The sequence below is a fragment of the Oryctolagus cuniculus genome, chromosome 3, assembly GCF_964237555.1.
Source record: "Oryctolagus cuniculus chromosome 3, mOryCun1.1, whole genome shotgun sequence".
Taxonomy (NCBI): domain Eukaryota; kingdom Metazoa; phylum Chordata; class Mammalia; order Lagomorpha; family Leporidae; genus Oryctolagus; species Oryctolagus cuniculus.
In genome coordinates, this window is record NC_091434.1 from 61,650,860 (window position 1) to 61,674,687 (window position 23,828).

The following is a 23,828-nucleotide window of genomic DNA, read 5'->3' on the forward strand; positions in this document are numbered from 1 at the left end:
ATTTTGTTGAGAATTTTTGCATCTATGCTCATCAGTTAAATTGGTCTGTAGTTTTATTTCTCTGTTGTATCTTTTTCAGGTATAGGAATTAAGGTGATTCTGGGCCGGCGCAGTGGCTCAATAGGCTAATCCTCCTCCTGCGGCACCGGCACACCAGGTTCTAGTCCCGGTCGGGGTGCCAGACTCTGTCCCAGTTGCCCCTCTTCCAGGCCAGCTCTCTGCTATGGCCTGGGAGTGCAGTGGAGGATGGTCCAAGTCCTTGGGCCCTGCACCGGCATGGGAGACCAGGAGAAGCACCTGGCTCCTGGCTTCAGATCAGCGTGATGTGCTGGCCTCAGCGCACCAGCTGCGGCAGCCATTGGAGGGTGAACCAATGGCAAAAGGAAGACCTTTCTCTCTCTCTCTCTCTCTCTCTCTCTCTCTCTCTCTCTCACAGTCCACTCTGCCTGTCAAAAAAAAAAAAAAAAAAAAAAAAAAAAAAAACGGTGATTCTGGCTTTATAGCAGGAATAGCTTGAGAAGCATTGGAGTTAGTTAGGCCATCCAATCCTGGCTTTTCTTTCCTGGGAGGGTCTTTATTACTGATTCAATTTCTATCTTGATTATTGCTCTGTTTAGGTTTTCTCTGTCTTCATGTCTCAATTTAGGTTAGTTGTATGTGTCCAGGAATCTATCCATTTCTTTAAGTTTCGTGATCTCTTGGCATAAAGCTCTTCATAGAAATTTCTGTTGATTCTTTTTATTTCTGTGGTATCTCTTGTTACATTTCTTTTTTCATCTCTAATTTTATTAATTTGGCTCTTCTCCCTCTTTTTTTTTTTTTTTTTTTTTTTTTTTTTGGTTAGTTGGGCCATCAATTTTGTTTATTTTTTTCAAAAAACCAGATTTTTTTTGTTGTTCTTTTTCTGGTTTCAATTTTGTTGATTTCTTCTCTAATTTAAATTATTTCTTTTCTCCTAATACTTTTGGGTTTGGTTTGCTGTTATTTGTTCTAGATCCTTGAGATGCATTGATAGCTCATTTATTTGGTGCCTTTCCAGTTTCTTGACATAAGCACCAATTGCTATAAACTTTTCTTTTAACACTGCTTTTGCTGTATCCCATAAGTTTTGATATATTTCATCTTCATTTGTTTCCAGAAATATTTTGATTTTTCTTTATTTTTTTTATTTTTTTATTTGACCCATTGTTCATTCAGGAGCATGTTGTTCAGTCTCTGTGTATTTGCATATGTTCTAGAGATTCCCAAGTTGTTGATTTCCAGCTTCATTCCATTTTCATCAGAGAAGATGAATGGTATGATTTTGATTTTTTTGAATTTGCTGAGACTTGTTTTATGTCCTAGTATGTGGTCTGTCCTAGAGAAAGTTCAATGCATGGGTGAGAAGAAGGTGTAATCTGCTACTGTAGGATGGAAAGTTCTGTAGATATTTGTTAGGTCCATTTTGTCTATAGTGTCAAATAACTCTGTTGTTTTCTTGTTGATTTTCTGTCTGGTTGATCTGTCCATTGCTGAAAGTCGAGTATTGAAGGCCCCATTACTATTTGTATTTGACTCTATGTCTCCCTTTAGATCCATTAACATTTATTTTATTTTTTAAAGATTTATTTATTTATGTATTTGAAAGGCAGAGTTACAGAGAGGCAGAGCAGAGAGAGAGAGAGTGAGAGAGAGAGGGCTTCCATCTGCTGGTTCACTCCCCATATGGCCGCAACAGCCAGAGCTGTGCTGATTCGAAGCCAGGAGCCAGGAGCAGCTGGGACTCAAACTGGAACCCATATGGGATGCAAGCACTGCAGGAGGGGCCTTTACCCACTATGCCACAGTGCTGGCCCCATTAACATTTATTTTAAATAGCCAGGTGCCCTGTAATTAGGTGCATATAAATTTATCATAGTTATATCTACCTGTTGAACTGATCCCTTAATCATTACATAGTACCCTTCTTTGTCTCTTTTAACAGTTTTTCTGTTAAACTCTATTTTGTCTGCTAATAGGATGGCTACACAAGCTCAGAATATCTTTTTCCATCCTTTCATATTCAGTCTGCATGTATCTTTGTTGGTGAGATGTGTTTCTTGTAGGCAGCAAATAGATGGGTTTTGTTTTTTAATCCATTCAATGAGTCTATATCTTTTAACTTGGTAATTGATTCTATTTTCATTCCATGATACTATAGATAAGTAATGACTTGGCTCTGCCATTTTCCTGTAAATATTCCTATTGTTTACTTTGGATTTCCTTTGTACTTTTACTGGGAGATTTTCTGCCTTCACCTTCTATCATAGTGATGACCATATTTCTGTGTTTCTGTGTGTAGCTCATCCTTAAGCATCTTTTGTAAGGCTTGATGAGTGTTGACAAATTCTTTCAATTTCTGTTTGTTATGGAACGTGTTTATTTCACCTTCATTCATAAATGAGAACTTTGCAGGGTACAGTATTCTTAGTTGACTTTTTTTCTCCTAAGACAAGGAGTATATCTTGCCATTCTTTTCCTAGGCCATAGGGCTTCTGATGAGAAGTCAGCTGTGAGTCTAATTGGAGATCCTCTGAAATTAATCTGGCATTTCTCTTGTATACATTTTTGAATGTTTTCTGTATGTTTTACTGTGGAGAGTTTGACTACAATGTGTTGTTGTGAAGATGTTATCGGGTCATGACTATTAAGAGTTCTATGTGGCCAGCACCGTGGCTCACTTGGCTAATCTTCTGCCTGCTGTGCCGGCACCCCGGTTCTAGTCCCAGTTGGAGCACCGGGTACTAGTCCTGGTTGCTCCTCTTCAAGTCCAGCTCTCTGCTGTGGCCCGGGAGGGCAGAGGAGGATGGCCCAAGTGCTTGGGTCCCTACACCCACATGGGAGACTGGGAGGAAGTACCCGGCTCCTGGCTTCGGATTGGCACAGCGCTGGCCATAGCGGTTATTAGGGGAGTGAACAGCGGAAAGAAGACCTTTCTCTCTGTCTCTCTCTCACTGTCTATAACTCTCTCTCTCTCTGTCTCTGTCTCTCTATCTCACTGCCTGACTCTGCCTGGGAAAAAAAATGTTATATGTGCTTCCCATACTTGGACATCCCTTTCTTTCTCCAAGTTAGGGAAGTTTTCTCTAAATATTTCACTAAAAAGGCCTTCTAATCCATTCTCTCTTTCCATGCCTTCAGGAGCTCCTAACACCCATAGTGTTGGGTTGTTTGATAGTATCCCATAAATCTCCCACACTGTTTTTTAGTTCCCTAATTTTTTCTTGTTTTATTTGGTCTGACTATAAAATTTCCAGGGATTTGTCTTCTTATTCGGATATTCTTTCTTCTGGTTTACCAAGTCTGTTGTTAAGGCTTTCTACTGCATATTTTATTTGATTTATTGAATTCTTCATTTCCAAGATTTCATTTTGATTTCTCTAAAATCTCAATTTCATGGGAGAAATTTTTTTTTCATGTCATGTAGATTTCATTATTTCATGGATTTGCTTCTGATTACTTTTAAGTAATCCTATGATCAGTTTTTTGAAATTTTTTCTGGCATTTCCTCAATCTCTTCATGTTCATATTCTAGTGTTGAAGTGTTGTTGTGTTCCCTTGGGAGTTTTATGTTGACTTCCTTATTCTTGTTTCTTCAATTGCTGCATTTATTTTTAAGCATTTGTGGAGATACTTGTTGGTTTGTTTTTGTTGTTGTTTTTCCCTCTCATGGTTTTTATCTTTGGACTGTTCCTCTGTGGCTTAGTGGAACATCTGCTTTTTCATGACTATCCAGAGGTGTGTGGTGTGTGTGGCCCAGAAGTCTGTTCAGTGCTCCATGATGAAGGAAGTATCCAAGGTGACACCCAAGTTGGGCATGCTAAATCTCCTTTTTTTTTTTTTTTTTTTAATCAGGGACAAAGGTTTGATCAGCTTTGGTGTATTCTCACACTCACCTCCTCTCCTCCAAGGAGACCAGTGCCCAGGCTCTAGTCCCAGTGTGGCCAGTATTCATCTGTGCTGCCATAGGAACCACACAAAGGATCCATGTAGCCACACCCTGTGCCCTCCCACACAACCACATAGTTTTCACATTCCATCCCAACACACAATGCTCTCACAGTCACGAGCACCCAGCCCTCTGTCAGTTCTCCTAGCCAGACTCAGGCGTCTCCTCTCAGCTGGATGCTGGGCGCATGGACACAAGCTGGCACAGCTGTGATGTATATCCAAAATGGCACCCACCCTCTCGGCTGTTACAGGATGCCAGTGCCGGGTGGTTGGGGAGAGAGGAAAGTGCCACCTTTTTTCTCTCTAGGCTGGCAGGTACACTGTTCCCCCACTGGGCTCCAAGCAGAACTCATGCCAGGCTCTTCCCACACCTTTATCACCAGTGACTTGGGCTGCTGCAGTCTGGTCTCACCTCACTCTCCAAAGCTGGTGCTGAGGCTCTCAGCTGCTGAGTTCCTGAGTTGTGCGTGTCCACACTCTCCACGTAGGTCCACAGTGTCCCTCTCTAAAATTTTCAGGTGTACAGTTTCTTCATAATTACCCAGCTATCTTAGCTAGATTTAATCATTCTTGGTAGTAAATAAAAGACTTAAAATAATGTTATACTTTTCTTTCCCCTTGGAGTTATTTTGTTTTACAACTCAATAATCAGAAAACAACACGAGAAGACCCTGAGCAACGCAAGCATAATCCATAATAAGGCAATGAAGATCCAAAATGATATTTATGAAAATGAATTCAGTAAGTTAGGGACAGTGAGCATGATAGGCTTCAGTGACTAGGGTTATATACTAGGGACATACAAAAATCAACCCTATCCCTAGATTGCATTGATACAAAATACAATATATTGTTCTCCTAATTATGTTGCATGCCACAAGAAATAACAGCAGCATCAAAGACCACTGAAAAACAGACTGGGACGTGAATCTATCATTAGACTCCCACTCAGATGGGATAGTGAATACTTGAGTAGAATGTTTAACTCACAGCGTGACACTTGACACTTGTAGCTGTGTCAGTCATAATGTTTTGGCATGAATAACCTCCTCAGCAACATTCATGAGTTCAGCACAAAGTGAGTTTATTTCTCCCAGAGAGCTGAAAGTGTGGCTGCCATTGAAGTTATGCTCATCACCAGTTGCCCTGCTAGGATAGCAAAGCAATGTGTGCCTGGTGAGCTGAAGGGAAACAAGCCAGAAAGTCAGGAAGGCACATGCCAGCAACACGCAGAAGTCTAGTCATGGCACATTATTAGGGGCTTCATCTCTAGTAGTTAGCAGTGAAGTAGTTTCATTTTAAAAAGGGCTGAAGCAGGACTGATAAAAACCAAGATTTCAAGAATTGATATCATTACAACAGTTTTTGATATATTCATTCTCTTTACTCACTGATTTTCTCAAAAGAATCATATTCTCACTGCTGTCCTACTGTCTGTCCTGTTGTCCGTCATATTCAATCAACAAGCATGTCATAAGTAGCCGTCATAGGAATCCTCTCCATTAAAAATTTGCGTCATCATGGCTTGGACTAAGAATTTCATCTCAGTGGTTTCTTACTGCACAGGTTGATGCATCTGGGTTCTTTGGCCTTATGTTGAAGATCTTCCAATAAGAGGCCTATGGAAGTCCCTTTCCAGCCACACCTCCCGCTGCTGTGGCACCCTGGTCTCAATTCTTTCTTAGGCCTCCATCCTCCTTCCAGAAATGTACTTTTCTCTGCCAATTCACCTATCTCTTCCCTTAAATACACACCAGAAGTTACTGATCTTATGAAGTCTTCAATGGGAATGCTCTGCTCGGATCCTTCCTCTTCTGTATCTCCTGTAGCAGCATGTTTCCCAGTTTTTTCTGACTCTCACATAGGCATGGCCCTGTATTACAATTGTTCCTTCATACATTCATGAAAACTCATTGCCTCCTAAACACAAAATCCTGTTCCATCCACTGTGACTTCTACACACACACACACACACACACACACACCTATCACCCATGTTCTGCTTCCTGGAGAACCCGAATAGAAAAATGCATAGAATAATTTTTAGATACATATAAGTGTATGAAGAAAACAGGTATTTTTAGAAGTTACTATGTTAGAAATCCTCTAACAAAAATCCATCTTGTTTAATATTTGTCATCCATTTCATCTTCCTAACTAAGTTAGTAAATCATATATGTTTTGTTTTGTTTGCCAAATGCATGTTATATTTTTTCAGATATATGCAAGATGAATTTGAAGTGTATGTAGTTAGATTCTTTTATTAAGGTGTTCATTAGTGCTAGATGTCAAAAGCTAAAAAACCTGTTGTTTAGGCATTGGTGAGTTTTCCAAATATCAGCAAATGAATTAAATATTTTCTAACTTTGCTATTACTTGTTTTGTCTTTTTTCTTGATTTTTTCTTCTTTTTGATCTATTATTGAAGTTACATGTTTTGTTTTAAATGAATTTAACACTAACTGCTTACATTTGAGATCAGAAACAGGAATTGTCTTCATCTCTTTTTTTTGGCTTCTGTTATCTACTGTTGGAGTTGGAGTTATCAAAATGACACAGTGAGCACACATAGATGTCTCCAAAATGTATTGCCGTTTCCAGTCAATAGCACTTGTTAACATGATGTTTTTGTCATACCAGTTGGTCTCAGAGCAGAGCCCAGAAGAAAGAAGACACAAGGCAGATAGGTATTTAGCTGAAAGGGAACATCTGTGGATGGTCGTGTCCATCCACGTGGACATCCACTCATGTGTCTACCCACAAGTTTAAAAAGTAACACGGATGAGCAGTAGAAGGAGGGCACTGATGACAAAGCCCATTGTCATCACAATTGTGTCCAGCCTTGTTGCCCACTCATCTAACATCTAGGTTGTTAAAGATCATTACTGTCCTCTGTTACACTGAAGGGTGCAGTATGCTAAAACCTCATATATGCTGGTCTACTGTTGCATTAAGGGCCAGAAACATCGTCAAGTGCCGAATTGTAAATGTCTGTGGTGCCTATGATTGAATGTATTTTTTTCCTGCATGATCATCCATTGTGGTGTTTCTAGGTAGCAAAAAAATGAGCCTGATTTGTTCTCCTTTGTAGAGCCAGGCCGAGGCCCACTACAAAGGAAGTAAACATGCCAAGAAGGTCAAAGCACTAGAGGCAACGAAAAATAAACCCAAAATGGTTTCTTCCAAGGACAGCGCAAAGGCTAACCCCAGCTGCTCCATCACTCCAATCACAGGCAACAGCTCTGACAAATCAGGTCAATGACACTTTTGTTCTTTGCATTCCTTGTGCTCACCCTTCTGCCCTGCCCCAACCCTTCTCCTCTCCCCTTAGTCGTTGCATGCTACTCTCCATGGTTTATTTTTGTAATATTAATATGCAGCCTTCACAAGAAGGATTATGTGTTTGCATGGAATCTAAGCATTTGATATGTTGCCATTTCATGTTGTTATATACATTTAAATATATATATGTGTATATGAACTATATATATATATAAGTATATATGCATGAAAGTACGTAGAGGCTACTTGGTAACAGTGTATTTAGACTTTTGTCAAGAAACCTTCCTAAAACACTGAGCGAATTATATTCCTTTCTACGTGTTTATGTTTGGTTTTTACCATAGACTTTTTCAGTGAAGGAATTCTTAAACTTATAAGTATTTTATATTCTTAGCCCAGTAAAGGTGAGTTGAGCGGGGGCGGGGGGGAAGATTGAGGTTTTCTGAGAGAGCGGCATTACTCAATGAATCTGAAAATGTGTTAAATAATAAAAGATTTTGACTTTTTAATAATTTCATAGAGTTCCCCTCAGAGTGACAAATGAGCTCATAGATTTTAAGGCAACCTTTATAAAGTTATGAATTGATTAATAGAAGAACTTTATATATAATTGGATATGAGCTGCTGGTGAAAGTACATCAAGAAAAGTCTGTATTTCATAGTCCCAGTGAATCAGCAATATTTCTGAGTTGGTTCATTCAGTGGAAAGAGAAAAAAGTCTTTTTTTTTTAATCCTGGAGACCGTGAACTTGGATGTTTAATAGAACATTCTCACCTCTACCCCACGGATGCCAGTGGCTAATTGAGCTACAGTGTCTTTTTAAGGAGGCAGAAACAAGAAGTCTCTTTGCCTTACATGACTTTGTTTTTAGGGACCTCTTCTTTGCAGAAAACACTCACACAATCTTCTGACCTGCTTCTGCTCTTTAAATCATTGTAGAATTTGAGGAGAAGGCTGAAGAATACTTTCCTCTGGCTTTCCAGGGCCTTTGGAAAAGAGGAAATCCATCATTACTATGAGAAGTTTCAGAAAACCTATTCAGATGAACAGACTACTTAAGAAGGGTCCTTGTTTAGGCCACATAAGTCTGGTTTGCCAAAGTTCCATAGCAAAAGGGGGTGAGCTAACCCAACTTTGGTAATAAAAGTTTCTTCTTCCTTATGGCATAGATGCACTAAACTCCTGTTATGACTAGACAACAAATACTAGATTATTGTTGGTACTTCTCCCCTCCTATAGAAAAAAAATCTTTTTACATATGTGACAAATCTTAAACCTGTATCTGTCAGATGTTGACATTAAAAATCACCTCCCTTTGCAAAATTACAAACCATGGTGAGGGACACGTTAGGGCAGCTGTTTGCTGGAGGTTACCCGGTGGTTGGAAAACAGGATCATCATCTCCTGACTTCCTGCCAGGTTTCATTTTTCACAAGATCATGTTGCTTCTATAAAACAATACTCTGCCAAAGATCTTATCACCTGCATTATAGGGAAAATGATAAAATAATAATGGAGGTTACTGTTAGTCCATTTTTTTCTAGTTATTTTGTGACTTGAGCTAACAGAAAAGTTGGTAGGTACTAGGAACTTCCAACATTGCTATTGAAAGTGCTCAATGCTCCATGTAAGTTATATTAATCTTGGGAGTTGGGTTGGTTCTAGGGAAAGTAGTAAAAGTAATGAGCAGGAAAAAGTGTCAAAAATGGAATTAGAGAAGGATGAGTAAGGGAAAAATAAGTAAAATAACTGAAGACCATGAAAGGAAAAAGGAAAGGTGAGGAAAGAGGAAAATAAAGTAGGAAAAAAAAGTCAAAGATTAGAGACTAGAACCAGAGAAAGAAAAATATGGAAGTGGAAAACCCAAATCAAAGGGCTGGCTTACACTCACAGCATGCCTTATCTCCACAAGGTGCCCCCTGAGTATCCATTGAAAGAAAATTTAACAATTCATGGTTTTTCTTCCAACATTTGAATGCTAACTGAAACTCAGTGAAACAATAGAGATTTCCAGAGCAACTGTGTTTGCCTGTGAGCAGTTGGGACACTCCAGGATCAAGTACAGCAGTGTAATGGCAAGGATGTAAAATAAGAACCCTGAAGGATGAGTGTGAGAGCGATGATAAACATCACAAGCCAGTATCTCCCAGTATATACCTTGGTAGTCTTTAATCTGGCCTTTACCATTCCCTCTGCCACTTCCCTACCCACCCACTCTCCATGGCACCTGTGGTCTTAACAGCATTGATATCCATCACCATGTAACTGTTCATATCTAAGTAATGGGAATCAACTGTATTTTGAGTTTACTTCCTTTTCCATGCTGCCTAACTCAAAAGCCGTGTAAAGTTTTTGACAAAACTCATTACTTGTTTCTCCACGTTTTGTGGAAGTATCAATACTAATAAAACATTTTCTTCTGTTACACCCACAGAAAACACCGAAGTCTAATTTACGATGGCACTATTTAGAAATAAAATGGGCTGCTGGCACTGCGGCACACTTGGTTAATCCTCCACCTGTGGTGCCGGCACCCCAGTTTCTAGTCCCAGTTGGGGCACCAGTTCTGTCCTGGTTGCTCCTCTTCCAGTCCAGCTCTCTGCTGTGGCCCGGGAGGGCAGTGGAGGATGGCTCAGGTCCTTGGGCCCTGCACCCGCATGGGAGACCAGGAGAAGCACCTGGCTCTTGGCTTCAGATTGGCACAGCACGCCAGCCGTAGCAGCCATTTAGGGGGTGAACCAAAGGAAAAAAGGAAGACCTTTCTGTCTGTCTCACCGTCTACTCTGCCTGTCAAAATAAAATAAAACAAAATGGGCTATATTTGCTAAATAGATATATGTTCTTTTGTCACCTCCAACTGTTTTAGAGAATTGTCAAGTTGGAAAATTAGGAGCTTTGCTAAGATGGGAAATCTGGACTAAGCAATGTAATACATAATGTATTATTAGCTACCTGTTTCTAAATCCTTAAAAAGCTCCTATAGCTTTGTCAGCTGGATTTCATTTAGTTGAAAACCCATTTTAGAAAAACAAAAGACACAAAAAACAGCTCTTCATAACGAGTCTGGGTAGAATGTAGCAAGGGAGACAATGGGAAAAGGAATGGTGACTGAGGCAATTGATTGAAATGTTTTATTTCAGACAACATTGACTGTAAGGAGGCAGCCAAAATTTTAAATAACAGTCATAGTAGAAATGCATGGTTGATTGGCAAATCTCATGAAACTGCCTAGTATTGGTCTTTTTCTTCTGAATGAAGAGCTCTTGTCAAGTGGGCTTAAACAGTATCTCTGTGATTCTGAAATTTTTGAATGAAAAGTGAAAATCTTCCTCACTCAGTGCCTCAGCTGCCAGATTTCAAACCTGCAGGCAGTTATAATATGCAGGGGATTCGCTAGTTCAGGTTTTAACTTCAATAGCTTCGCAACAGACTGCTGTTCGAGGATGGAGAATTTTGAGGGAAAGGCCCTATCCTGTTGAAAAGGAAGGGAGCTTCTGGGAGAGCAGCCTCCTGGGATTTGCTGAATATCAGTGAAGGTGAGGTGTGATCTCAGACAAGGAGCGTGGGGCCACAGGTGACATCTCAGTGCCCCTGAGAACACGCATTGTTTACTTGGAGAAGTAATCCACAGTCTTCCAAGAGCTGGGAAAGCCTGCTCACCTGCTGTTTTGGTAGACTTCTTTCTTTTATGTTGTATTTGAAGACGTGATTTGGCCCCTGTTTCATTTGGAGCTGTGTAATTTACAAAGACATTTTCTATAATGAAGTTCCGTTATATAAAAATTTTAGGGTATCATGACAAGCTTTCTGGTTTTTTTTTTTTTTCTCCCATCTTAGGTCAGTAAACAAAATGAGTTTGAACCAAAATAGCAGAAATTCCATTTATTATATGAACTAACTACTGGATTTTCAAAATTAAATATGTTTCATTAAAGGCAGTTAACTAAGAATAACTGTTTTGTTTATGTTTCAGAAGTTGGGGTGGACCTACATGTAAACTCCAAATAATTGGCTTTATGGTCTCCTAGGATCTGACCCAACTTTTAATGATGCATCAGTGGGAGTTTGTAGCATAGTGGGAGGGAAGAGAAATGTTCTTTGGAAGAATTAGGGTCAAAACACAGCAAGCATTAGGCAGCATCAGGAGGATGGCTAGAACATATTGGCCAGATACTCTTAGATTTCTCCCTGGAGTTCAAGTGTGATAATGCCATATGACAGCACATATCCCTGCAGTAATATGCCCTGTGCATCAGATTGAAGGCTGTTCTGTGACAGCATTTTACAACCAATAAGAAGTTCAAAAGATACGGAGCATTTGAAGAACCTTATTTCTTACTAGTAATAAAATACTCTAATAGTCAGCCTAATGATAAAGTATTGTGATAGGCAACCCAATAGTCCATATGTCCAAGCTTTAGCACTGAAGTTTTTAAAAATTACTTAGATATCAAGATGGGAGAAAACTACATTTCTAGTTTAAAGTGTATAAAGCTATTTCTAGTACATCAGTTGCTATCTAAACAAATGAAAGCATAGGGGAAGATTCAGAATGCCATGGGTACATTTATAGGTATAATTAAGAGCAAAGATGATGGAACCAGCCGGTTCTGATTGAAATATAATAATAGGAACAACTTAAATTTGTTCAATTTTCATTTAACCCTTTCAAAAAGTCTGTTATAGGGAGGACTGAAATTAACATCCATCCTTTAGTCATTCATGTGACAGATAGTCATTATCTATATGAAGTAGCGTAATATATGTATATTTTTTGCCAGATACTAGGGTGCAACAGTGAACAGAAGGACATTTTCTTGCCCTCCAAGTGGCTTCTAATCTTATGGTGTTGTATTTGTTTACTATGTTGGATATTAAGGATATAAAGAGAAATAATATATAATCATCATTTTTTAAAAAAAGATTTATATATTTTATTCAAAAGGCAGAGTTACAGAGAGAGGGAGAGACAGAGACTGAGATCTTCCATCTGCTGGTTCACTCTCCAAATGGCTGCAACAGCCAGAGCTGGGCCAATCCAGAGCCAGGAGCCAAGAGCTTCTTCCAGGTCTCCCTTGTGAGTGCAAGGGCCCAGGCACTTGGACTATCCTTTGCTGCTTTCCTAGGCCATTAGCAGGGAGCTAGATCAAATACCAGCTGTCACCCACATGGGACACTGGCACCACAGGTATAGACTTAACCTACTACACCACAGTGCCAGCCCCTATAATCATCACCTTTAAGCTTTTCCCAAATAACAGTGACAGATGTAGAACGTGGGTCATGGTAAGATTAAATGGTTTTTATAAGGTTGCACAACTCAAATCCCAGTAGAGTCAGAACAGGAACTCAGAGCCTCTTGTTCCATATTTACTACCCGTATTGCTTACAGACTTCCCTGACTTGGAAGAGTAAATGCAAATAGCCCAGGATAAAATATCAGAAACCACTAAACAACTTTTTTAACAAATCAGGGGTGAGTATTTAGCCTAGTAGTTAAGATGCCAGTAAAGATGTTTGTATCCCACATTGGAGTGCCTGGGTTTGATTCCTAGCTCTGGCTCTTGACTCCAACTTCCTGCTGGTGCAGAATCCAGAAGACAGTGGTTATTGTTCAAGTACTTGGGTCCCTGCCGCCCATGGGTGAGGCCTTGATTGTATTTCTGGCTTTTGTGAATATTCAGAGAATGAGCCAGCAGATGGGAGGATGTTTCTGTCTGTCTGTCTGTCTGTCCCTGTCTGTGTGTGTGTGTCTAGTAAGTATAATAATTTTTGAAATAAAAGAATGAGTGCATGTGACCATGCTGACTGTTAAATTATGTGCTGACTATTGTTACCTTTTGGTAGAAACTGAGGCAGGGAAATGATCATTAAAGCTTTGTTTTATGGATAAGCCCTAAGCTCCTGGGTAGTATTTTGTTTGGAGTGTTTAAGTGTAATAGAATAAAGCATTAGAAGTTACAGATCTTTTCAAGAACATATTTGAATGAAAACACTCCTTGCAGGTAGATGATGAATGACACATGTTCCCAAACGTCTGGCTTGACAGTTGTAGACCTGAAAGTGTATATGGGGATTAACACTGGGATAGGGCTTTGCCAGTGTGGCTCAAGTCTTACCCTGCCTCCAAAGGGGGTATAGTTGGGTTATTTTGAACATATTTTCAGTAGCATTTTGAATGATTCTAACCAAAAGATTTCCACTGGTGACAGAAAGGTGGTTTTATATCCCCCACACCCATGACGCATGGAGACTGTGAGATAACAAGGCATGAGGAGGGAAAGAGAATGGCTCACCTCCAAACCGCTCATTTTCGTTTTCAGCATGTTGTGCTTTGTCGTGGTGGCAGTTCCTGAGGTGTGAACCCAGAGCAGTTATCAACTTGTAAGTCAGTATTATTTCCTTGGAAAAGTTGCTGTGCAGCTTTTTAAGGTCACCCTCTTGCCTTCTAAAAGTGTATTTTCAACTTTGTCCAAGAGTTTTTCTGCCTGCCAGAGATACTCAATACAAACGGAAACCCTTGCCTTGCCACTTTTATGGGTTCCCCTGTGTGCTCCATAGCTTTTATGTGTTGTTACAAATGGGGCCAAGTTTTCCAAATGACAGCCTCTCGTTTCCGCTGACTGCGGCAGGATTCCATCAATTAGCCAGCAAGGTCTTCTTAATGGTCTCTTCTTCCCTTTCTGTCTCTAGCAACAGGACCTTGTGCTGTTGAGAAGAAGAAAGTGGTCGTTTTCTGCTTTGGCAGCGTCTGTCATTTACAGACAAGCACCATCATAAATTTAGCATACATCTATCTAAATCCAGGAGGCTGAGATTTAATATCCCTCATAAAATAATAGATTAACGATATTTATGACAAACATCTCAAGTCTGAAGTTCTGGGGTACAATCATGTAGAACATAAATGAGTCCCATCTGTCTAAAGAGGCTCAAATTTTCATGAAATGTACATATATCATCAGGACTTTCAAAGTCAATTTCAAAAATAGAACTGCCTCCATCTTTGCCCATGCATGTTGAATTTGACAACAGCATCCTATCAGGCAAGGCTGGGGAGTCTCAGGTAGTTAAGTGTTTGTCATCCTCCAGAAACTAACTTAAGAAACCTTTGCACTTTTTATATTGCTTTGAAATAATTCTGGGAATTATTGTTCATTTCCCCACTTTTGACATTTGTCTCCTAGTGTTATTCTAAGGAAATTGAATCAAAAGTTGACACAGGCTTTTATATTATAAATTATAAATTTACCAAGGATCTGTTAATTTATGATTTATGAGGGATATTTTATAAGCCATTCTAAAAAGCAGTATTCCTTTTTAAGCTTACATCACTATTAAAAACTTTCCTCATCTCTAGATATATTTGTTTTAACTAGTATCCATTTCTGTTAATTGCATTTACTTATAATCTTTCTGCACTGAAAACACCCAGGAATATAAAAGGACTTTAAATGCACATTGAATAGTTTGGTAAATGTATAATCATAAATGCCCTTGAGATCTCAATAAAGGTATTTACTTACATTTTAATGACATTCCACTTATTTGCTTTGGGTGGAATTGTCTTTCAGTGACATGTTTTTCTGACATGGGTGCATGATCAAATAGAGCTACTCAAATACATGCACATTCCGTGTGCAAGCAGCACCTGTGCCAGGCATTTGGCGAATTCTGGACTCATTTCCAGTGATGTTTAAGTCTCATGTCATACAACATTAGCTTCATAGTATGAAGTTTGGATGTTTTTCATAGCAGAGTTTCCAAAGTGTTTTCCTATTCCCTGACTACTTTCTCTGAGACTCACATTCATTGTTATGAATGCCAGGCATAATATTATGCAGTGGTGGGTTGATGCTCTCATTTCTGTAGTCTGGCAACATCCAACAAAGCATTCTGTGACCATGGAAGTGGCCTATAATCTGTGTTGTCCAACATGAGTATGTCTCAACACATGTGGCTTTTCAGCACTTGCAGTGTCATATGTGTTATTGAAGAACTGAATATTTCACTTAATTGTACTGAATTTTAAGTATCTGCACATGCTTAGTGGCTACTTTATTGTACAGCACACAGCTAGACTGCAGTACTCTTTGCTCCTATAACTAGCTGTGACTCTGGGGAAGTTATTAAATCCTTTGAGCCTCTCTTATCTGTAAAAGTAGAAATAATACTCTCCCTACATCACAGATGTGTTATATGAATTAAATGAAATGGTTGTGAAGGAAGTTTGGAAAATGGACATTATGAGAGAAATGCTTGACATTGGTGCTCTTGCACTTTCCTTGTTTATGTTTTGGTACTCCTGTGGTGCCTTCTTTAAGCCATCTCCTGAGGCTGCTGTCGTAAGTAATGAAAGCTGCCCTTCACAGTCGTCAGTGTTCTTCTTCTCCAATTATGCTGCCACTACGATGCTGTGTTCTGGAAAAGCAGACGCAAGCTGGTTAGACATACATGTAAAATATCATTTTAACAGCATGAGATAGTTAACTTTGGATCAAGGGATATCAAGAAAACTCTAATGCATTATTTTGGGTGTGTCTCTGGGGTATTTCCAGAGGAGACTGGAGTGGGAGTCTGCTCACTGAGTAGTGAAGTTTGGCCTTCAGTGCAGATGGGCATCATCTGATCTACTGGGGGACCCAGAGAGAACAGAAAAGGAGACAAAAAGGTTTGCTCTTGCTCCCTCCTGGAGGTGACATGGTTGCTTCCTTCTGCATTTGCACATCAGATTCCACTCTGTGGCCTTTAGCACTCAGGACTTCACGGCAGCAGCTGCATGGCTCCCACACCCTCAGCCTCAGGCTGAGAACTGCACCATCAGCTTCCCAGCTTCGGAGGCTTTTGGTCTTAGACTGAGCCATGCCACTGGCATTGTAGGGTCTTCAGCTTTCAGATGAGCTGACGGGAGATCAGCCTTCATATTGCATGAACCAACTTCATCATCATGAAAGAGAGAGTGTGTGTGTTCTAGTAGGTATTTCACACACACACACACACACACACACGTGTATGTGAGAGATCTTCAAGAAGTTAGTGAAAATACATAAGATGAAAAATGTATGCATGGATTCAAGTTTTTTTGCACTAAAATTAATTTTTAATTCTGTTTTTCCACTAACTTTTTGAAGATCTCTCAAAAAGTATGTGTGTGTGTGTTCTATTGGTTTAGTCCCTCTGAGGAGCCCTGATTAGCAGAGTTTGTTACCTAGAAGTGACACTGTTGCTGTAAGAAACGTGAAAATGTGGAAGCAGCTTTGGGCCCGGATGATGAGTGGAAACTAGAGAACCCAGAAGAGCAATTAGGGAAAAGCCAAGATTCTTGTGGGTAGAGCATTGAGGGCAGTTCTGCTCAGAGCTCAGCAGAAGAAAAGAGCTATAGGGAAACTCTGAATCTTCTTAGGGATGACTGAAGTGGTTATGACAGTAAAGGTCAGTCTTGAGAGGTATCAGACAGAAACGAGCAGTGAGGAATTGGAAACTGGATTAAAGGGCATCCTTGGTATGAGGTTGCAGTGAACTTTAGTAGAACTGGTTGTACACCTTAGAACATTATGGAGTGCAGAACTCAAGGATGATGAACTGGGATATCTGGTGAAAGAAGTATCTAAGCAGCTACTTTGCATTGAACACAGTGAGATGTGAGAGGAAACGGATGACTTAAACACAGAGTTTGTAATTAAAAGGAAAACAGAATGGACAAGTGTGGAACACTCATAAGGAGTATAATGAGTGAAAAAGCGTGTTCAGGAGAGATACTAAGGGAGTGGCAAGGGACCATCTGATAGAGATTCCCATGGCTAGACATGGAAAGAAAGAACCTAAAAGCATTCCAGAAATCTAGTCTGTAACTCCCATCACAAGCCTGGAGCTGTCAGAGAGCAGAATAGTGTCAGGAGACAGGCCTGGGGTGCCCTCCACAGCCTCCCTATCCAGAGCCACCTTAGGTCTCTGCTTCTGCATCTTGGCACAGTGTTCCTCAGCCACCCCATCTGCAGCTCAACTCACTGCTCTGGAGGGTGCAGGACTGAGCCTGGGCAGTGTCCACGTGGTGATGCCTTTTTAAGTATGCAGAGTGGAAGAGCTTTAGGGACATGGTTTGTTCCACCTACATTTCACAGGGTCACCCGGGGTTCTAGACAGATTTGTCAGAAAGGCAGAGCTACCTTAGAGAGCCCCTATTTTGACAATACCCAGCAGAACTAGGGGGTTGGAGTCACGACAGAGTCCCCACTAGAGCAGTGCCTAGTAGAGCCCTTCCCAGGATCCCACACTGTAAAACTACCGGAATATCACCCCAACCCATGAGGACAGCTGCCTGGGGAGAATCCAACGAAGCCGTGGGGGTGTGACCCTTGATGGCCCTGGGCTCAACCCAACCCTGCAGTAGGTCCAGGGAACAGCACATGGAGTGAGAGTATTCCTGGAGCTTTAGGGTTTAATGTTGTTTTCCCTGTTTTGTTTTAAACTTCCTTGGGGCCTGTTACTCCTTTCTTAACCTGTTTCTCCCTTCTAGATAGGGAATGTCTATTCTTTTTGTCCCATCATTGCATTTTGGTAGTTCATAACTGGTTTCGATTTCCCAGGATCAGAGCTAGAGAGAGTTTGCCTCCGAATGAATCCTGCCATGAGACTCGCTCATACCCAGTTTAGATGAGACTATCAGTTTTGGAATTTTGAGTTGATGCTAAAATAAGTTGTGACTTTGGGAGCTGTTGGGCTGGAATTCATGTGTTTTGCATATGAGAAGAGCATGATTTTTGAGTGGCCAGAACAGAAGTTGTAGTCTGAATGTCCCCTCCAACACTTTTATGGAAACTTAATTGCCATTGTAATGTTGAGAAGGGGGACCTTTAAGAGGTAATTAGGACATGAGGGCAGCTCATGAATGGTTAGAGTCATGACTGTGAGTTGGTGTGTTACCATGGGAGTCAGTTTCTCATAAACAGGGCGTCTCCTCTCCCCATCTCTTGTGTGATTGCTTGCCCTTCTATCATATCGTGCTGTAGCACTAAGGAGCCCACAGAGACCAGTAGCAGCCTCCAAAGCTGTTAAAAATTAACTGCTATTGTTTGTAACTTAACCAGTTAGTAGTATGCTCTTCTAGCAGCAGAAAACAAAGACCCATCAATACTAATGTAATGTGTAGTGTCCTATAGTACTCTTTATGTACATTGGCTAATTTAACAATTGTCTAACAGTCCCCTGAAGAACACTGAAAAGTGAGACTTAGAGACAGGAAAATAGCGGACAAGAGTCACTCAGAAAATCTAACTTCAAAACCAGCGTCTCCCCCAGGCTGTCCCTCAACATGACCATGGTAGGGAAACCTGAATGGAGATTACCAGGCTTTACTGCTTATGCTTTCTGAAGGCTGTTTGAGATTTTCTTCTCTATGTGACACTTTCAGAATTGACATCTCAGAAAGGTATGTTGCTTTTGGCCCAGTTATTATATAATTTTTTTTAACTTGTGAGTAGCTTTACATAAGGATTTCTTAACCAAAGTATGATTCCTGAGTAACACTTTGTACGTATAGCATAGTAAAAAGAGCTCTGCTTCTCACTGAACACATATGACCTTGACCAAGTCATGGTCAACTGGGCTGCTATTCCCTCATCTATAAAATGGGAGTGCTAAACCAACCTCCTAAGGCTGTTGTCAGGATTAATGGGCTGATAAATGCAAGGTGCCTGGCCCCATGCCTACCATGTAACAGACGCTCAATAAACGGTAGCTATAAAAAGCAGCCATTTATCCAAGGAAGTTTCCAGGCCCAGTCCTTCTTTTGGCTCTGTGATCATTTCATGCCATGCTGGCGTGCAGCAGTGACCTACACTTAGATTCCTCTTTATGTACTTGCTTTATTGCCTCTTGGTAATTATTTGCACTTGTGTCTTCATTCCAGGACTTCAAGGCTTGATAAGCCTGACTCTCCCAGGGAGACATCTGAAAGGTGGAAGGACCTCCTTGGTCTTTTCATGTACTTATCCTCCTACTGGTAGAATGTGCCCCATCTATTACATCCCCTGTAGCTCCTGCTACTGCATCCTGCACATGGTAGCCACGTAGTTAGCACATATTAAGTGAATATCATTAAGTGGAATTGAATGAAGGAAGCTCTGGTGCCCTGCTAAAAGGCAGACTGGTTGGGAAGACACCGGAGGCACTTTTTCTTGTATTCAGTAAGATGGATGGCCACCTTGCAGGTTCACAGCTTGCCCTGGGACAGCTACAGGATTGAAAGTAGGAACATGCCTATGTGATGAGAGAGAACTGTGGGTGCCATCCACGGAGAAGCAGCCCACCCAGACTTGACTGCCAGCATCAGAGAGTTAGGGGAAAGGGTGGGATCTGAATGAGAAATGCCTCCTTACCTGACAAATCCCCTCTGATATTTAAGTCAGTAAATAAGAAAAGAGTTGTACCTTTTTTAAAAAGATTTATTTATTTATTTGAAAGGCAAAGTTACAAAGAAAGAGCAGAGACAGAGATATTTTATCTGCTGGTTCACTCCCCTAAATGAATGCAATGGCCGGAGGTGGGCCAGGCCATACCCAGGAGCCAGGATCTCGTCTGGGTCTCCCATATGGATGGCAGGGGCTCAAGCACTTGGACCATCTTCCACAGCTTTCCTAGGTGCATTAGCAGGGAGTTGGATGGGAACTGGAGCAGTTGGAACTCGAACCAGTGCCCATATGTGATGCTGGCGCTGCAGGAGGCGACTTAATCCACTGTGCCACAGCGCTGGCCCAAGGCAATACATTTTATTTTCAGCTTCTTGTGAAAAATTTTCTTAATGTTTGATTTTTTTGATGTTTCCAGCAGGGTACTAAATACTTAGCATCTAGAAAATATATGCTTTGTTTTCTTTTTACATATGAAATGGTACAAATACTTGAATTTCTTTTTTTTAAGATTTATTTATTTTATTTAAAAAGCAGAGTTACACAGAGGCAGAGTGGGGGGGGGGGGTCTTCCATCTGCTGGTTCACTCCCGAGATGGCTGCAGTGACCAGAGCTGCACCTTCCCAAGGCCAGGAGCTTTTTCTGGGTCTCCCACATGAGTGCAGGAGCCCAAAGACTTATGCCATCTTCCACTGCCCTCCCAGGCCACAGTAGAGAGCTAGATCGGAAGTGGAGCAGCCGGGACTTGAACTAGCGTCCATATGGAATGCTGGCACCACCGGTGGCAGCTTTACCCATTATACCATAGCGCTGGCCCCTACTTGAATTTCTTACCACAGTAGAGACTATTTCTTTCTTTGATATATTTAAACTCTGTCAGAGTCTATTATGACTTTTGCTCATTTAACTAGCAAAAGGGACCCAAGTGAACATAATTTTTCTTCCCCAGCAACTATCTTTGAACTCAGTTCTCTGTTAGCGAATAAAACAACTTTACTCAGCATTTTAATTAATAGACTGCATTTTAAGTTTAGCAAAAGTTATTTGCTTATCTTTTCAACCAAATTTTTACCCAATCCTTTGACTAATGCAAAAGACATAATGATTAATATCCAGTAGAAGTTATTTTTTTAAGCACTGTACTTTGGAAACTCATTAGCAGCTGTTCTGCTTAAATGACTTGGGCATTGTAAATGGAGAGAACACTTTTGGAAGGCAACTTTATAAAATAAATCAAGAACCTGAAAAATGTTCATTCCATTAGGTCTGCTAATTCCTCCTCCTGGATTCTGTGCCAGGGACATAACTATAAACAGGAAGCAAGAAAAATAAAATGTTATACACGAAGATGCCCTTTGTAGCACTGTTTGTATGAATGAAAAGCAAAAACAAGATGATCAGTACCAGGGAAATAATTTAAATATAGTACTTGTATTATGAAACGTTAATGTAAATAAAAGGAGCAATATGAAAATAGCAAATAATATATTAAATCAAAAAGTTACCAGATGTATTCATCAAGAATCATTTATTGAGCCACCATGGAACACTCTGCATCGTTCTGGGCACTGAATATGTGACAGAGAATGAGACAGACTTGGGCCCTGCCCAGTGGCAGCCTGTTGCTTGGATGGGTAGATATGGAACAAGTGGTAACGAGCTTGATAGGAAAAAGAAAGGTACATTGGAGGAGGCCACGCAGGAGATTTCAGCTGTCTGTGACTAGTGGACAAGAAGCTAGGCAACAAACAAGGACCCTGGCTTGAGGGTGGTAGGGAAGGGGATTCTTATCAGAGGAAATGGTACTTCACAGGACTTACACCATGAAAGACAAGGAGAAGGTAGAGGGAAGAGGAGAGGAACATAAGATGTTGGTGAGAGTAGCTGATGTAATGCGGAAGGACAGAAATGAAGTCACAATGAAATGATGGTCAACAACACGGATGTTCTTAACCTCCTCTTGTGCCATTGAGTCCTCTGGCCAACTAGTGAAGGCTGTTCGCAGACTATGTTTTAAATTCACAAAATGGAAAGGACGGCTTGACAAAGAAACCAAATATAATGAGATATATTTGTCAACTTTTTGTTATGATGTTGTAATATAGTAATAATGCTTTAAAGTAGAACTGGCAGTAGGTCTTAACCTCTGTCGTAATGGTGATAAGCATTAACAATATCCAGGTATTCTCTGCCCTCTATACCTGATGAATATCTGGTTTCTATTGGTGACAAAGTTATAGGCTGTGCTAAATCTACTGTGGTTTGTTGCCTTCATTTATAATGGAAGAAAATACTAAATTTCAATTCAAGATCAATGGAAATGAAAATATGTTCAAGTGGCCGGCGCCCTGGCTCACTTGGCTAATCCTCCACCTGTGGCGCCGGCACCCTGGGTTCTAGTCCCGTTTGGGACACCGGATTCTGTCCCGGTTGCTCCTCTTCCAGTCCAGCTCTCTGCTGTGGCCTGGGAAAGCAGTAGAAGATGGTCCAAGTGCTTTGGCTCTGCACCCGCATGGGAGACCAGGAGGAAGCACCTGGCTCTTGGCTTCGGATCGGCGCAGCACGCCAGCCGTAGTGGCCATTTAGGGGGTGAACCAACGGAAGGAATACCTTTCTCTCTGTCTCTCTCTCACTGTCCACTCTGCCTGTCAAAAGGAAAGAAGGGAGGGAGGGAGGGAGGGAGGAAGGAAGGAAGGAAGGAAGGAAGGAAGGAAGGAAGGAAGGAAATATGGAAATATGTTCAAGTACAGGATCCAGTGGGGTTCACATAACCCCTAGTTCACTCCTGTTTACTGTAACAGGATTATGTTATCCTGTGTTATTTTTGTAGTAACTTCCTCTGATGTCTTGAGGTTTATCTACAAAGAACTCTTATCCATATTTTGTATTGTAGTTATGAGGGTCATAGTTTGCAATGCAATTCCATATTTGTTTCTCACTCAATTCTCTTATGATCGTAGTCTCACAAATGGAAGTCTGCATTTGGCAAATATTTCCAAAAGAAAAGAAATCCAAGACAATCCCATTTTGGGGCTCAGGTCGCTTTTTAGAGGTGACTTTGCCCTGCAATCACTAGATCTCAATATAAAGCTCACATTGACAACTTTGTAATAGAGCAGCTGATGGAATTTAGGCACAAATGCTAGATTAGAAAAGTAAAAGTACAGTTGGATGTGAGTAATGTATTTTTAAAGGCTTGGTAGCTTTTCTAAGACCAGAATTCCAGCCCCCAAATGTCTGCTTGGTCCCCTGAGAACAGGCAGTGCCTGCTTAGCTCATAGAAAGTGAAAGCCTGGTACCTGCCTGCCTGGAGCAGCCTGAGACAGTAAGCTTTTTTCTCCACGCACAGTAATTTTTTCTGCCCCGACTAGACGAAGACTCGGTTTCCTCAGTAGCTCTCAGGCTAACCTTTCCACACTCCGTGTGAACCTCACCCCACCTGGAGTGCTGAAGCTAAACCCTTTACTGTTCCCTCCATCCAGAGAGGAAGGGTGGGGAGAGCTGAAATCAAATGTCTCACTTGTGAAGAAGTGAACCTTTCACTTCAAAGAGAAAGAAGCCGTCCCTCATTCCACCTAGAAAATTAGTTTTTAATCTTATTTCCAGCTTTTGAATCTCTGCTGGACCTGCTCCCTGTGGAACGTGATCTGAGCGACATGAGTTGCTTCGTCTGTTTTCCATAATAAAGCGGCCTCAGAAATAGCTGTTTCCCATCTCTTGGTGACAGATCGGAAAGGGGGCAATTTTTCAACCTAAAGGAGTTGAAATATGATTTCTCTATTGTGCAAGTCAAATGGCTGGAAAGCGCCACAAAATAAGAGAAAGCTGTTCTTTAGATGCAAACTCTAGCAAATCAACCCTCTTTTGTGCTTGCTCAGAGAAACTGACAAGTTCGCAAATATCAGTGCTGGTTCATGGATACAGAGTGCAGGCTGCCAGTTTTCCACGTAGAGAAATCCGGAGCCACCACCGGTGCATCGGAGACTGGCAGCTTCTGTTCCACAACAGAGTAGTTCAGGGGACAACTGGGCAGTTGCCACACCATGCACAGTCAAGGAGGGCAATGACTGACATTTCACTGGAACACAAAACAGCTGCCAGGTGAAGCCCAGCAGGCAGAACCTGATGGACATGGGCTTTCAAATGCAAAGAGAAGCAATTTCCCAGAT

General features: G+C 41.0%; 1 protein-coding gene and 1 long non-coding RNA gene across 21 annotated transcripts in view; one reads left to right on the forward strand and one right to left on the reverse strand.

The window, feature by feature from the left end:
- The window catches only part of ZNF385B (zinc finger protein 385B), a 473,021-nt gene that overhangs the window by 428,566 nt on the left and 20,627 nt on the right, over positions 1–23,828 (forward strand). For all 20 annotated transcript variants that reach the window (XM_051849389.2, XM_002712320.5, XM_070070514.1 and 17 more), the window contains one exon: positions 7,060–7,222. In XM_051849389.2, the coding sequence (XP_051705349.1) occupies positions 7,060–7,222 (163 nt within the window). The remainder of the gene's footprint in view (positions 1–7,059; positions 7,223–23,828) is intronic.
- LOC138848969 (uncharacterized) overlaps positions 8,366–23,828 on the reverse strand; it is a 30,159-nt gene continuing 14,696 nt past the window's right edge. Inside the window, exon 2 of the long non-coding RNA XR_011387216.1 lies at positions 8,366–15,672. This is a non-coding gene — a long non-coding RNA (uncharacterized lncRNA). The remainder of the gene's footprint in view (positions 15,673–23,828) is intronic.